This window comes from Trachinotus anak, unplaced genomic scaffold (genome assembly GCF_046630095.1).
Source record: "Trachinotus anak isolate AG129_WGS33_773 ecotype Australia unplaced genomic scaffold, CSIRO_AGI_Tana_v1 ptg000015l, whole genome shotgun sequence".
In the NCBI taxonomy this organism is placed as follows: Eukaryota; Metazoa; Chordata; class Actinopteri; order Carangiformes; family Carangidae; genus Trachinotus; species Trachinotus anak.
The window spans coordinates 10934805-10948592 of NW_027273866.1; the positions used below are offsets into that span (position 1 = coordinate 10934805).

The 13788-nt window shown below is 39.0% G+C and overlaps 1 protein-coding gene across 1 annotated transcript; it reads left to right on the forward strand.

The window, feature by feature from the left end:
- The first annotated feature begins 69 nt into the window (after window positions 1–69).
- On the forward strand, window positions 70–13489 carry ezra (ezrin a). The gene is made up of 13 exons (XM_071497460.1): window positions 70–379; window positions 2108–2191; window positions 3168–3263; window positions 4078–4352; window positions 5551–5634; window positions 6464–6610; window positions 7010–7106; window positions 7791–7954; window positions 8107–8237; window positions 9171–9331; window positions 9877–9969; window positions 10769–11026; window positions 11841–13489. The coding sequence occupies exons 1-13, from the start codon at window positions 368–370 to the stop codon at window positions 12003–12005; spliced, it is 1767 nt and encodes a 588-aa protein (XP_071353561.1). The 5' UTR covers window positions 70–367; the 3' UTR covers window positions 12006–13489.
- Window positions 13490–13788: the final 299 nt, after the last annotated feature.

Here is a 13788-nt window from a genome sequence, read left to right on the forward strand (position 1 = left end):
CCGAACAGGCAACATAAATAGTACGTCCGGGCCTATATAGCCTAGCGTGCTCCGATCAAAGGTCAGAGCAGTTCGGGTGCTGAGATAGGTGATTGTCTTTGGGTGGAGCGTCTTGCTCTGCCGGGTGGTCACACTGGAAGCAAAGCTGTCAGTTTCGTGTGATAGTAACCACATCGAACCTCCCACGTTACCGTGAGTGATCTACTGCCGAGTTCAAAGGACACAAGCCCTGCCCTTGAGTCTGCCCGCGAGAGCGGAGCAGCTTTCTTTATCAGGTGGAGGTTCTGCTGGAAGTCGGCCACTGCAGCCTCAATCAGCCTGGGAGACGCTTTCTTCTGCTGGAGCTCGCCCACCAACCACAGCCAAGATGCCCAAGACGGTAAGAGTTTTGTGCTTTTACCAACAAGATTATTCAATGTGTCACTGAAATGTTTCTCCCTGGTCCAAGTTTGAAAAAGGGAGTGTTGGGTTTACCAAGTCATCTGTAAGGTCTGTTGAATTGTTTATGCTGATACAGTTTTGGAGAGAAACTACTGAGTTTAAAACAAACCACTCTGTACATTTTTTATAGTTTTATTCTCTTGATGAACATCTTTTTTTCTCTGGGAGTTATTTCCAAGAGGCACCAATCCTTCTTGGCATTTACTCATTAACCAAATGTAGAGTTTGACCCAGGCTGCTCACATTCCTGACAGAAAAAATGCTACCAATATGCTACTTCATGGCTATAGCTGAACTGTGTGTTGTCTGTGTGGTCGTGCATACCCGATAATAATCATGGTAATTACCTTTTGGGACACTGGAATGACTTGTAGATGTTATGAGTGACTTTCACCAACAACTCATGACTGTATGGTTTAACCTCTTTGATTTTCAAAGTAAAAGAAACTCCTATGCACTCATTTGTAAGTCCTAAATGCCCTCAGTAAGAGTTAAGTATACAGCATCAATCTGTAGGAGAGCTGATAAGAAAGGCCGACCTGTGCATTACGTCTGAAACTCAGTGCTTATATTGACACTCCAAGGAGAAAGCCTTTCTTAAGAGGTCATGCTGACGTCTGCCTTTGTTTGAATGACGTTAAACTAACTTGAAATCAAACAAAATTATGAGTCATGGTAGCAGGCATTGCTAGCATTATTCTGGAAAATGCAGAAAACATGACATTAAAGTTGAATTTGGCATAAATTTTAACAGCTGAAAAGGAAAGTAAGATGTTCGTTGGTACCAAATAGCACAATCCAAGTATAAACAAATAAAAGAAATACCCAAGATTCAATGGAGCAAGATATTGATTGACTGTAATGGATTACTGCTTCCATAATGGTCACATAGTACTCAGTCAGTGATTGGACTAGAGGTCAGCCTGTGGCCGCTCGCAGTGAGGAAAGCCTCATCAGGACTTCACTTCATAAATGGATGTTCCAGTTTTTGTTGCCCAAGTCTCTGTGGTGTTTATCTTTATGACACCTGGGGTGTGCTCTTGTGTAACTTCATAAAATGATTGTGTAACTGCTTCAAGCCCAATTTTGCCTGCAGTAAGCGAGGGTCATGCAGTTTCTATGTGTTTGTCATTCTGGTTTTTTTTTTTTTTTTTTTCAAAAGTACTGAGAATCCACTGTAGAGACACATGAGAGTCAGATTTATGTGTCAGTTAAATTGCTCTTGTTATAAAAGTTGTTGATCTTAACTAACAGTGAAGTCTAAAGGAAACTTGGCAAGCAGTGAGTATTTTGATATTTTAATCTGCGTGTGTGCAACCTTGTAGCACCTCGCAAGGGTAGTCCAAAGTCTAATGAGATAGTGAGCAATTATGGTTTATGAACAATCCACTTCGCAGCTCCACATTAACAGCATCCTTTACACAACTGACTCTATTATTTATGTTTTTTTTAACCATCTAAGAAGGTGTTTTTCATAATGTAATCACCAAAACTTGCAACATTCCTGCACAGTTTAAGTGAAAGCTCACTTAAAACACAGCTCTGAGAAATTCACGATTCAGATTTACATTTAAAAAAATAAAAGAGCTAATAGCTTGGACAGAATGAAAACAGAAGTCAGAAAACCTTCGTTGTCGTGTGACTTAAAGACCTTTTTTTGTCACAGGTCAACGTTCGCGTCACCACGATGGACGCGGAGCTGGAGTTCTCCTTCCACCCCAACACCACAGGGAAGCAGCTCTTTGACCAGGTCTGTATGTGACAGTATGCAAAGCACTGCTATTGACAAGAGTTTACACAGGTTCATGTGTTGTTATCATCATCATCATAGTTGTCTTAACTGGGACCTTGAGAACTTGCACCTAATAAAGTTTCTTTCATGTTGAACTGTACAAAGTATATGATTGTAGTAAGTCAGACAGTAAACGCTACCTGATGCTGAGCTGTGATCTTAAATCATTATCATAAGATACTGAATTAAAATGTATACTTTTAAATTCAGAATTATGAGATGATAAGTCTCATAATTCTTGACTTGGTGGCTAATATTTTTATGATTTTGTCATATGGTAAAGATAAAGATAACTAGTAACACCAGCTGAGTAGTAAAATATTTCCCTGTTAAATGCAGTGGAATAGAAGTATAAAATAGCATAAGTACAAATGAAATATGATAAATAAATAAATAAATAAATAGTCAAGTCCCTTGAATCCATGCAGGACTTTTTATAGTGTACACTTTAATAGTATACACTCAGCCACAAGCTAAATTATCAATAACCTGATAACAACAGTGACATCACCACCCAACAGTATGACGCCCTCTTTCCCTGGATAACATGCAGTGTGCAGTTACTGAAACCTTTGCACTTGACAGGAGGGCAGCTCTATGATAAAGTGGTCCTGATGCTTTAAAGTGCATTCACCACCTCAGCTGCTGTCACATCTGTTCAGAGTCCGACTGATGTTTCTGCAGTTTTTTCATAATCTGTCCCTGAGCTGTAAGTGACATCTAGTCCAAAGGTTGTTTCCTAAAGTTTGATGAAGACATCGGTTTCTTTTGATTTAAATTCATCCACAGGAGAAGTGAAAAAGATCATGTTTCATCTCTATCTTTCTGTGTGTTTGTCTGTGTGTGTGTGTGTGTGTGTGTGTGTGTGTGTGTGTGTGTGTGTGTGTGTGTGTGTGTGTGTGTGTGTGTGTGTGTGTGTGTGTGTGTTTTGAAGGTTGCCAGAACCATCGGACTGCGTGAGATCTGGTACTTCGGGCTGCAGTTTATCGACGCCAAAGGATTCACCACATGGCTGAACCCTGAAAAGAAGGTAAAAGACAAATAGTTTGGTTCCTGTTCTGTTAACCTGTTAAGTATTTCTACTCTACACAGTTCTAATTAGTTATCTAGAATTAAGTTCTAATTAATTATCTAGAATTAATTAGAGCTGTGACTATTTCCTCACTAGTCTGTAAAAAGACAATCAGGCAGCTGCCGCTGCTTTAGAGTCCTCACCAAGAAAATCCATCCAGAAGTCTTTGAACTGGCTTTCTTTGTGTTAAAGACTGATTTTAAAATTCTGATGTTGGTTCAAAAGATGTTACGAACCATCCAGATGTGTCTGATTGTCTGGGACAAGTCTGCTTGTTTGTCCCCAGAGTCAAAACCAAACAGAGAAGCAGTGTTCAGTTTTTATGCTCCACAAACTCACAGAAAACTCTTCTGTCCTTTTTAAAACAGGTCTGAAGACTTTTCTGTTTGCCACTGCAATGTAGTGAATTAAATTCAGCCTCATTTATTGTAATACTACTTAATTTATTTATTATCTCTCGCTGCTCTGTAACTTTTTATTCTATTGATTATATTTTATTCCACTTTTCCTTACAACAAAATATACTAAACTATAGCTGTACTCTACTGTCCTGTAGCCTCAGTCCTGATCAGCTCTACCAATAATCCTTTTACTCCACCCTACACCACATGCACTTCAAAAGCTCACATCAGCAACAGTAAAAATCACCCTGAGTATAAATCATTGTGTTAACACATTGGGGTCAGCTCTACTGTATTTTCTACTGTACGATAATGAGATACTGTTGCTCCACTTTGTTCTACTGCGTCATACTTGTCCATGCTCTGCTCAGGTGATGTCCCAGGACGTGAAGAAGGAGACTCCCCTGCAGTTCAAACTGAGGGTCAAGTTTTATCCGGAGGATGTGGCCGAGGAGCTGATCCAGGACGTCACCAGGAGGCTCTTCTTCCTGCAGGTGAAGGAGGACATTCTGACCGAGGATATCTACTGCCCTCCAGAGTCTGCCGTACTGCTGGCCTCCTACGCCGTCCAGGCAAAGTATGGAGAGTACAAGAAGTCAGACCACCAGCCGGGCTACCTGTCCTCCGAGCGCCTGCTGCCCAGAAGGTGAGTGCGGATTGGTATGATGATGATGAATAAAAGAGCATAAGAATGACCTATGAAGAACTGAGAGGACAAAGACCAGATAAAAGGCTTAACTTACAATGTGACCAGGTAGGTTCAATATGCTCATTGATTTCCTTCACTAAAAGAACTCTTCCCTCCGTTTGACGCCAATAACCTTTGAATAAATATTAACAGTAATGTTCAGCCTGTTCCCTGTTTCATTGACAGGCTGTGGAACCGGAAAATATTTAGACAAAACTCAAAAGACTCTGATAAAATTGATGAAGAAAATTTGTGGGTTCGGTGCTGGAACATCTTTTTTTTCAGATTTTCAGATAACAAAGCGATGAGTTCCTGTGGATGTTTGAGCAGCAGAGGATTTTTAGCACAGAAAGAACAGAACTACCAGACAACAGGCGCCTTAGATATAAACACAGATATAAACCAAAATGACTGAGTTGATCAGCAGCTTAAAAAGGAACATGCATACCAGCTGTCATTCAACAAACACATCTGGAGTTTCCAACCTTTTGTAGCTTGTGACCTGTTAGAATAAAGTTATATCTACCAATAACCCATCACAAGCATATTTCTGAATTAACCAAGGAATAAATTTTGTCCTGTTTTAGGGCTAAAGAGGTTCAATTATCTGGTCATCCATATGAAAAGGCCAAAGATTAAGGGAACTTCTGAAAAGATAAAAATAATTTGAGTTTTTTTTTTATTATATTCTGTATCTTAATTATCTTGTGCTTTGAGCAAACCTAAACTGTTGTTTGTATGAAACTTAACCAGTCAAATTATAATCACTTCAATTTTATATCAGCGTTACTGCTTGGCATTTACACTATAATACATTTCTTGAAAAGTGAAAGATTGGCCTAGTTGTAAATTGTAAAAAAAAAAAATATTAGTGTGATGAAAAATCTTATCATTTACTGACAAGCAAATATAAAGAAAGACAAACCCCCAGGTATTTACATAAACTGGAAATCTGAATCCCTTTCTGCTGGAAATCACCCAGCTGAATAATTCTCCCTGAATGACTCCATTGTTAACCCATCTACTGTTACAAAAAGACATAACAGGATAAGAAAGGCGTGACAGTGCAGCATGTGTTTGGTTTAGCTCTGTATGTATACACAGACTGTTGACATTTCACCACTGTGGGTTGCTGATAGCTCATGTCTCCCCTCAGAGTCCTGGAACAACACAAGCTGTCCAAGGATCAGTGGGAAGACAGGATCCAGGTTTGGCACGATGAGCACAGATCGATGCTGAAGTAAGTGAAGGCTGATAAATACTGTGATGTAAATCTCCTGGGAAAAAAATATACATTTTTGTCTTCATTTTAAATCAAGGCTGTGTATAATAAAACACTCTTAAAAATGAAAAGCTAAATCCATATTTGCTGTATATGTTACATTGCTGAGTCAATTTGCTGACTTTAAGACTTGTGCTAATGTAACACTATGGTTTGTCACAGGTAAAAAGCGATTGGTTTCGTATCAAAAGTAAAACAAAGAGTAAACACTCAACTCAGCGTCCCATTATCCTGTAATCGCCACTTGTGGCCCCAGAGGTTAAATTGCCTCCCATTATTAAAGCGCCTCCACCTCCACATTCTTGTCTCAGTCAAGGTTCAGTAACATTTTACAGAATCCACATTTATTTATGTTTTTTTTCTATTTAATTGTTCTCTAAACAATTATTTGCACTTATCTTACTAGATGTAGATAAATGTAAATTTCATCCGTGGTCCCTGGATGGAGACTGTGACGCACAGGTTAATGTAGTAAAAGATTTAACAAGAACATACAAATCTACTTATTGAATATGAATTCTTCTGAATCAAATTGATTTAGGTTTAGCTCTCAACATTTTGTTGGTAACAGGAGGTTAATATTTAATAGATGAAATAAATCAATGATGAAATAATTGATTATAAATTAGTTGGACTTTGTTTCTGAGTTCAACCTGTTATAGTAAATGACAAATTAATATATTGAATATGAAATGATGCCATAAATTGTTTGATAAATAATATTGAAGCAGTTTGTGTATCTGTGTGTGTTCTTACAATTATCCATTCGTTGGTCCAACCTGAACAGGGAGGAGAGCATGATCGAGTACCTGAAGATCGCTCAGGACCTGGAGATGTACGGTGTCAACTACTTTGAGATCAAGAACAAGAAGGGCACAGACCTGTGGTTGGGAGTCGATGCTCTGGGACTCAACATCTATGAGAAGGAGGACAGGTAAGTCAATAAGCATGTTTTAATTCCCTCTTTAGAGTTCCTCTTTATCAATATCTCTCCTATTGCATGTGTAGCGTGCACTGACCCAGTGACATACAGTTGTAGACAGGAGGGCAACACACGAGCAGTCAAACCTCAGTCACTGACCCCTGCTACCTTCTCTTTCAGTCGGTCAGGTTTTAAATAACACATTTGACCGCATGGCTGTTGTTTTTAAGAGGCCATCAACCTCTTCCCCTTGATTCTGCTACAGCATGAACACACAAGCTCGCCTCTCACTGGCCTGTTACTCTGCCACCACATGTGTCAATCTGCCTGTAAAACCTCTATAAAAAACAAACCTTAAACCTTAAACATGCTGTTAAACAAGCTTGATCTCCTCTTTTCTCCATCCTCCAGGCTGTCTCCAAAGATTGGATTCCCCTGGAGTGAAATCAGAAACATTTCTTTCAATGATAAGAAATTCGTCATCAAGCCCATAGACAAGAAATCCCCTGTAAGTATTTCAACAAGTCTAACAACCTTTGGTGGTGACAGTATTTCCAGTGTGTGTCAGTGTGCAGTATTTAAAGCTAGAATGTCCAGCAGCATTAATGTTTATAGGAAATATGTCATTGAAGTTGCACAAATTTTAATAAAAATGCAGATTGGCAAGCATCATATTTAGTTCCATTTATATGAACTTTTGTGCACATCTGTGCACAGACAATAAAGCCTTCCGGTTAACTGACATATTTATTGTAAAGTCTAATAGGGCACACATTGTCCTGTTAAATAAACCAACAAGTAAACATTAAATAAACCTAATTACATACTATTGGGTACTTGCCTAATCTTATTTATATGTCTTCTTATATAATCTTGTGTTTCCTCTATGTTTTGTGTTTTCATGTTCTATGTAAATCTCTTTGAATTACATTGTTGTTGAAAGGTGTAGAGCAAATACACCTGCAAACACCCTCAAAATTATTTCAGGTTTATCTACTTTTTATGTATTATAAAAGTGAAGGAAATACTGGTTTCAATAAAACATCAACATCAAGGAAGCTCTTTTTAGACACTGCAGTGTTTAAAAAATGTAATGTAAAGTCTACACAGAACAATTTAAAATATAGACTTCTGTATGAAATGAGATCAAACTGTCGCTGAAATGTTTCTTTTTTCTTTTTGTCTTTGTAAGGATTTTGTCTTCTATGCTCCACGGCTGCGAGTCAACAAGCGCATCCTTCAACTGTGCATGGGCAACCACGAGCTGTACATGCGCCGCCGCAAGGCCGACAGCATCGAGGTCCAGCAGATGAAGGCTCAGGCCAAAGAGGAGAGGCTGCAGAAGAAGCTGGAGAGGTGGGTGAAGGATTATTCAGTTAGATAGGAACACCACTCAGTTAAAAAAAAGTCACATTTTATTGTTTAATGGCCTCACACAGACGTGAGAATTGGGATTTAAACTCGAGAAGTGATTAAGAAGGATAATCAGCCTTTTTTGTGTCCTGCAGGGATCAGCTGGAGAGTGAGAAGAGGAAGCGGGAGGCCATCGAGAAAGAGAAGGAGCAGATGGAGAGAGAAAAGCAGGACCTGATGATGAGGCTCTACCAGTTTGAAGAGACGACCAAGAGAGCAGAGAGAGGTGAGATGGAGTACCTGACACACAAGCTGCCTCCTACTCCTCATCACAGACTTTAGACAACATTATTTAGCCATACAGGCTAATTTCTGTGTTGCGTCACAGATTTCAAAGTTGGCGTAACAAAGCTTTACTGCCCTCTGCTGTTCATTTGCTTGACATACAGAGAAGAAAGTTAAAGTTAAAAGTTAATTAAGTGGATGTGATTCTCACTTTTTACTTTGTCACTGTTCAGTTTTTATACTTCCATGTTGTCAGGTTCTGATTTGCAATAGCTCATGAGCTCATGTTTACAATCCTCTTACTGTGTCAGGGTAAGAAATAAACACTAGTTTAAAGTCTTTGAAAGTTCCCTTAATCCCCCTTTAATGGCCACTAAAATGTTTTGTAAAGTCTTTTTTGGTTTCTTTGCAGATATGACTGAGTGGTTTTCAAGCAACACAGAGCATTAGCAAATTATGGCAACATGCATCTAGCAAACAAAATCTCTGTCTACAAATAAAATGAAGACAGTCACAGGCTGGGATGGGAAATGCTAATGCTTTAAATCACTGTAAATCAGTGGTTCCCAACCTGGGTGCCTGAAGAATATAAAAGGGTCCCTAGATAATTAAAGGGAAAAAAAATGTGTTACTCAAAATTATGTTTCTTTTCTACAGGCTTTTTGCTAATATTTTGGCTTTTTTCATGTGCATTATCTTTAAACCTCTTTAGGGCTCTAAAAACTCACCTACTGCTCACAAGTAGACATTGAATCATTTTAAGGGTCGACCTGCCAAAAAGAGGGGAACCACTGCCTTAGATAATGAAAATGTGTTTGATTTTATAGGTCAAAAATCGTCCCAGAAAAGCACCAGGAAGCTTTCACCACCCTGTATTTTAACACCACGCAGTACTTGACAAATTTCCCTGCGTTTCACTGACTTCGTCCTGTAGAGCTTCAGGAGCAGCTGGACCGGGCCATGAGGCTGGAGGAGGAGAGGAGGAGGGTGGAGCAGGAGGCAGCCCGGCTGGAGGCTGAGAGGATGGAGGCCATAATAGCCAAGGAGGAGCTGGCCAGGCAGGCTGAGGACCAGATAAAGAGCCAGGAGCAGCTGGTGAGTGTGCCGGGCACGAAGCACTCAAATCCTTCACGTGAGAAAATCTCATGATAGGAAAACACTCATTACAAATAACGCTCCTCCATCCAGGATAAACACATATTAAGATTTTTAAGTGCAGTGTGAACCAATAGTTCCTCCGGTTTGGGTGATTTTCCTGCTTTACTGGGATTACATTCATCTTGAGAAAATTGTCTAAAACTCTTTCTCACAATAAAACTCCTTAGGAAAAAATGAATTGCGTCAATGAGCTAAAACAAAACATGTTTATGTTTTTATGATGATTCTATGAGCTTATTGAAGCTTAATCTGAAAGGAGCTGCAGCTTTCAGGTAGCTACATATTATATTTATTCACATCACACTCAAGCTACTATGAAATAAAAGGTGAATTACAGTCATGGGCGTTTGATCTCCCTCCATTTTTTTGTCCATTCACTCATGTCCAGATAATTGAGGTTGGCGAGGTAAACAAGTATCTATTCTTGGGTTGTTTGTTGGTTTTTTTTTTTTTGACAACACAGTGTGTGCCTCCTCCCTCAGGCTACAGAGCTGGCCGAGTACAGCGCCAAGATCGCTGTGCTGGAGGAGGCCAAGAGAGTCAAAGAGGAAGAGGCTGAGTCATGGCACAACAAGGTGAGTTTCCAACCTGTGATCAAAGGACGCACAGGCTCCTCATAGTCCCAGGGATTAACCTGGAAAAGGTCCAAATGTAACATCAAGTGGTTGTTTTGTGTTTTTTTGGGGTTTTTTTTTTCTTTTTTAGGAAGTTATATCACCTGTACAGTCTTATGTTAGTACACAAATGACTGTTTCATATTGTCACCACCAGCTACCTGGGGTGTATTTAAGACAAGAGCAAACTAGGAGACACTGTACTTTAAATCCATCTATTTGGCGTGTTTAATCAGTATATAAACATTAAATAAATGGTTTGTATTATAACACACTGTAATGTAGCTCTGTGCAGTTCTATAATGTATTTTTGCACGGAAAGAGGGGTCACACACAATGCACAATATTGGACCAAAGGTCATTTAGGACATCCTCTCCCAAATCTTCCTGTCACGAAACCTAATAAGTCTGAGATTTGTGGACATATTAAATTCTGTCGTAAAAAAACGAGATTCAAAGACACATTTATAGTTTTTTTAATCTTTAATTATTATTTTCTGAATTTAAAACTTGAGATCAGAGAACCTCATCTGCTAGTTTCATTTGTCCTTCAACTTGTGAATGTCATACTGATACTGAGACAATCAATCAAACTACAGCACAGTGAATGATGTTCCTGATATCTATGATATATCCAATAACCTATTTTTCTATATTTTGGTGCCTTTTTAACATCTGGCCAGAGAGAATAGATGTGAATTTGCATTTTAGGCTATAACTCTGGTTTATTTAGCTCTGTCCCTGTCAAACTTCATCCCAGGCCAAGGAAGTGGAGGAGAATCTGTTGAAGACGAAGGAGGAGCTGCACACTGTGATGAGTTCCGTTAACTCAGTTCCTGCAGCTGCTGATCCTGCTTCCTCCTCGTCCTCCTCGGACAGCGAGAGCGACCACGAGCACAGCGAGGAGAACAGTACCTACAGCGCCGAGCTGCAGACGCAGGGCATCAACGACGACCACCAGGAGGAGGAGAGGCTCACCGAGGCCGAGAAGAACGAACGCCTGCAGAAACAGCTCATGGTGAGTCTCAGGTCCTGGCAGCAGTGTGGCAGCTGTTTGAAGATGTTCATATGAAATATAAAAGTACATTCTAAAAAATAATATATGTAAGAGCTAAACACTGAGAAGAAAAACCATTTACATAAATTTTCTTCCTATAAGGAAAATAAAATAACAGTAATTTAGCATACATGACATCACAAAACACAATAAAGACACAGTCAGATATTACTGGACAGACGTGCTTGGCAACAGGTGAAATCTTCCTGTACTGAAATTCTGAATTTGTTTAAAGACTGAGGCTAAAGCAATAGTGGTTTGTGGGGCGGCCTGGTGGCTGAGGGATTAAAGCGTCTACCATCACTCACAACCCAACTATGAAAATGATGCATATGGCTAAATAGAGACCACATAACATCACACTGAGACATTCAAAGAGCAACCACTATTTATTCTACTATATTAGAATTGTATCTAAATACTGATACTTGACTTCAGATTTTAATATTAGGACCTTACGATCAAGACAAAGGGGTGTGGGCTCAGTATTTTGTATTCATCAGTATTCAACAGCTGCTTTGATAAACCAGAATGCATTATACAACCTACAGCTGAGTATCAAGGGTACAGTTACAAGATAAAAAAATATTCCGTTCTATATTAAATTGAGAGTCACTCAACTGGGAGAAATTCAAGGAAATCACCAACTGATGGAGAAGTAGTAGTTGTACCAATATAACATTATACGAAGTTGGGGTTTTTTCCTCTTAAGTGGATAAAGTCTATAAGAAGTGCATAATTGTGCTTGAATAACTGCAATTTTTTCTTTCCACAGGCCCTGAGCTCAGAGCTGGAAAAAGCCCGAGATGAGAACAAAAAGACCCAGAATGACCTGCTGCACGCCGAGAACGTACGAGTCGGCCGCGACAAGTACAAGACCCTGCGTCAGATCCGTCAGGGCAACACCAAGCAAAGGGTTGATGAGTTTGAGGCCTTGTAGAAACCTCAGAGACCTGAAGATCTCTCGCAGATACCTCGTTTCTCCCTCCCATTTCAGCATCTTTTAATTTAAAGTGTGACGTAATTGTAGCCACACCTGATCTTAGCATGGGGCTGATGTGTCTAATAGTACCTCCATGGGTTTTATTGGTTTAACGTTTGCTTGAAAGCACTGTGTGGTTTTTTTTCGTTGTGGCCCTCAAACATCTCCAATGTGCTGTTTAGACCCATTAAAACATAATGTTAAATGACCATGTGTACATCATCATCATCAAACCGTTGCATAAAGCCAGTGTTTTCTGGATATACTGTCTGAAAAAAGCTGGTAAGTGAGGTGTACTGTAAAAAATATATGTCACGATAAATGATGAAAAGGGTTATTGCAAATTTGCTCTGCAGTTTTGTTACTCCACCAATCTGAAGTGGTTAAATTACATTTTGTGTAGTCAGTGTCATATATTGCAACCACTGCCTTATAGAGCTGCACCTAACGATCATTTCTATTAATATTTTTCACATTATTGACTGTTTTTTGATTAATCATTTTATCTATAAAATGACAGAAAGCATAAGTTCCCAAAAGCCCAATATCATGTACCTAAACCTGAACAGAATGAAATTTTAATTATGTACAACAGCACATTTCAGAGGCTGACACCAGAGAAAGTTTGGCATTTCTGTTTGATAAAGGACTTAAAAGGGATTAGTCGAATATCAAAAATGTTGATTAATTTTCTGTAAATCATTTAACCCATTAACAGTTTCTGCCTTGTACACCTGTTTCATATGTGTCCAGATAATGTGATTTATTTAACTAGTTTTAATATGTTTATGATCTCACATAATTAATCGGTTTTATGATTTTATATGTACAAGTCTTTATATCAGGGAAACATGAGGGAAGTGTTTTGGTGTTGCTGGTTGGATTTACTTTTGCATTTACCACACAAGAACATTTCACATGTTTTTGGACACACTTATTTAAATTACCTTTTCCTTTGAGTTTTTAATTTAAAGGATATTGCCATCCTGTTTATGTGATGTCATTATTTTAGGTAAAATCTAGATAATGTGATTTACTCTTAAAGAAGCCATGTAGTATTAAAAAAAAAGGGGGAAAAAACAAGAATGGCCCAAATTGAAGCTGCAGAGTTGCAGATATCCAGGTTTCTAGACTTGAGTACAAGTCAAGCACCAAAAACACTGGATCCTACATTACCCATAATGCAATGCAATTCATAGCATCTTACATTAGACCCTCCCAGTCTTCTAAAACTCCTTGATGAGTAGCACTCCTCCTAAGCTGAACTTCATAAAATGTGTGAAAACTGGTGGACTGCTCCTTCAAGCGCTGGCATTTACAGCCTTTCACCGGGTGCAGCTTTAAATTGAGGCAGAGAGACAGTGATAACCCTTTATTATTACACTCAATGTGGGATTTATTGTCCTCTTCCATGACTTATAATAAAAAAAAAAACATCTATACATTCTCCTTTGTTTTCATAATAACTCTCCTTTATTTTGTGTGTGACAAAAGTTGTGTCTGAGCTGAAGACTCCTGCAGCCTGTTCACCTGGGGAGGGTTTGCCTGAACTGTTTACTCTCTGACAGGAGGGTTATCATCAGGTTGCTAGACAACTTGTGAAGCCAGTCGAGCTGCTCTGTTTAAATAGCAGCTAGGTAAATATTTTATCTGTGAATGAACACATGAATCATACACCAAGTCATATTTGACGACGTTACGACCTGTTGGAGGCTGAACCAACCATCATCTCTGTTGCTGA

What these genes read in the sequence shown, in the direction of transcription:
- ezra (XM_071497460.1), top strand. An exon ending in ATCTATGAGAAGGAGGACAG is followed by an intron (nt 6,611 to 7,009) that starts GTAAGTCAATAA and finishes TCCATCCTCCAG; the next exon opens with GCTGTCTCCAAAGATTGGAT. An exon ending in GACCAAGAGAGCAGAGAGAG is followed by an intron (nt 8,238 to 9,170) that starts GTGAGATGGAGT and finishes TTCGTCCTGTAG; the next exon opens with AGCTTCAGGAGCAGCTGGAC.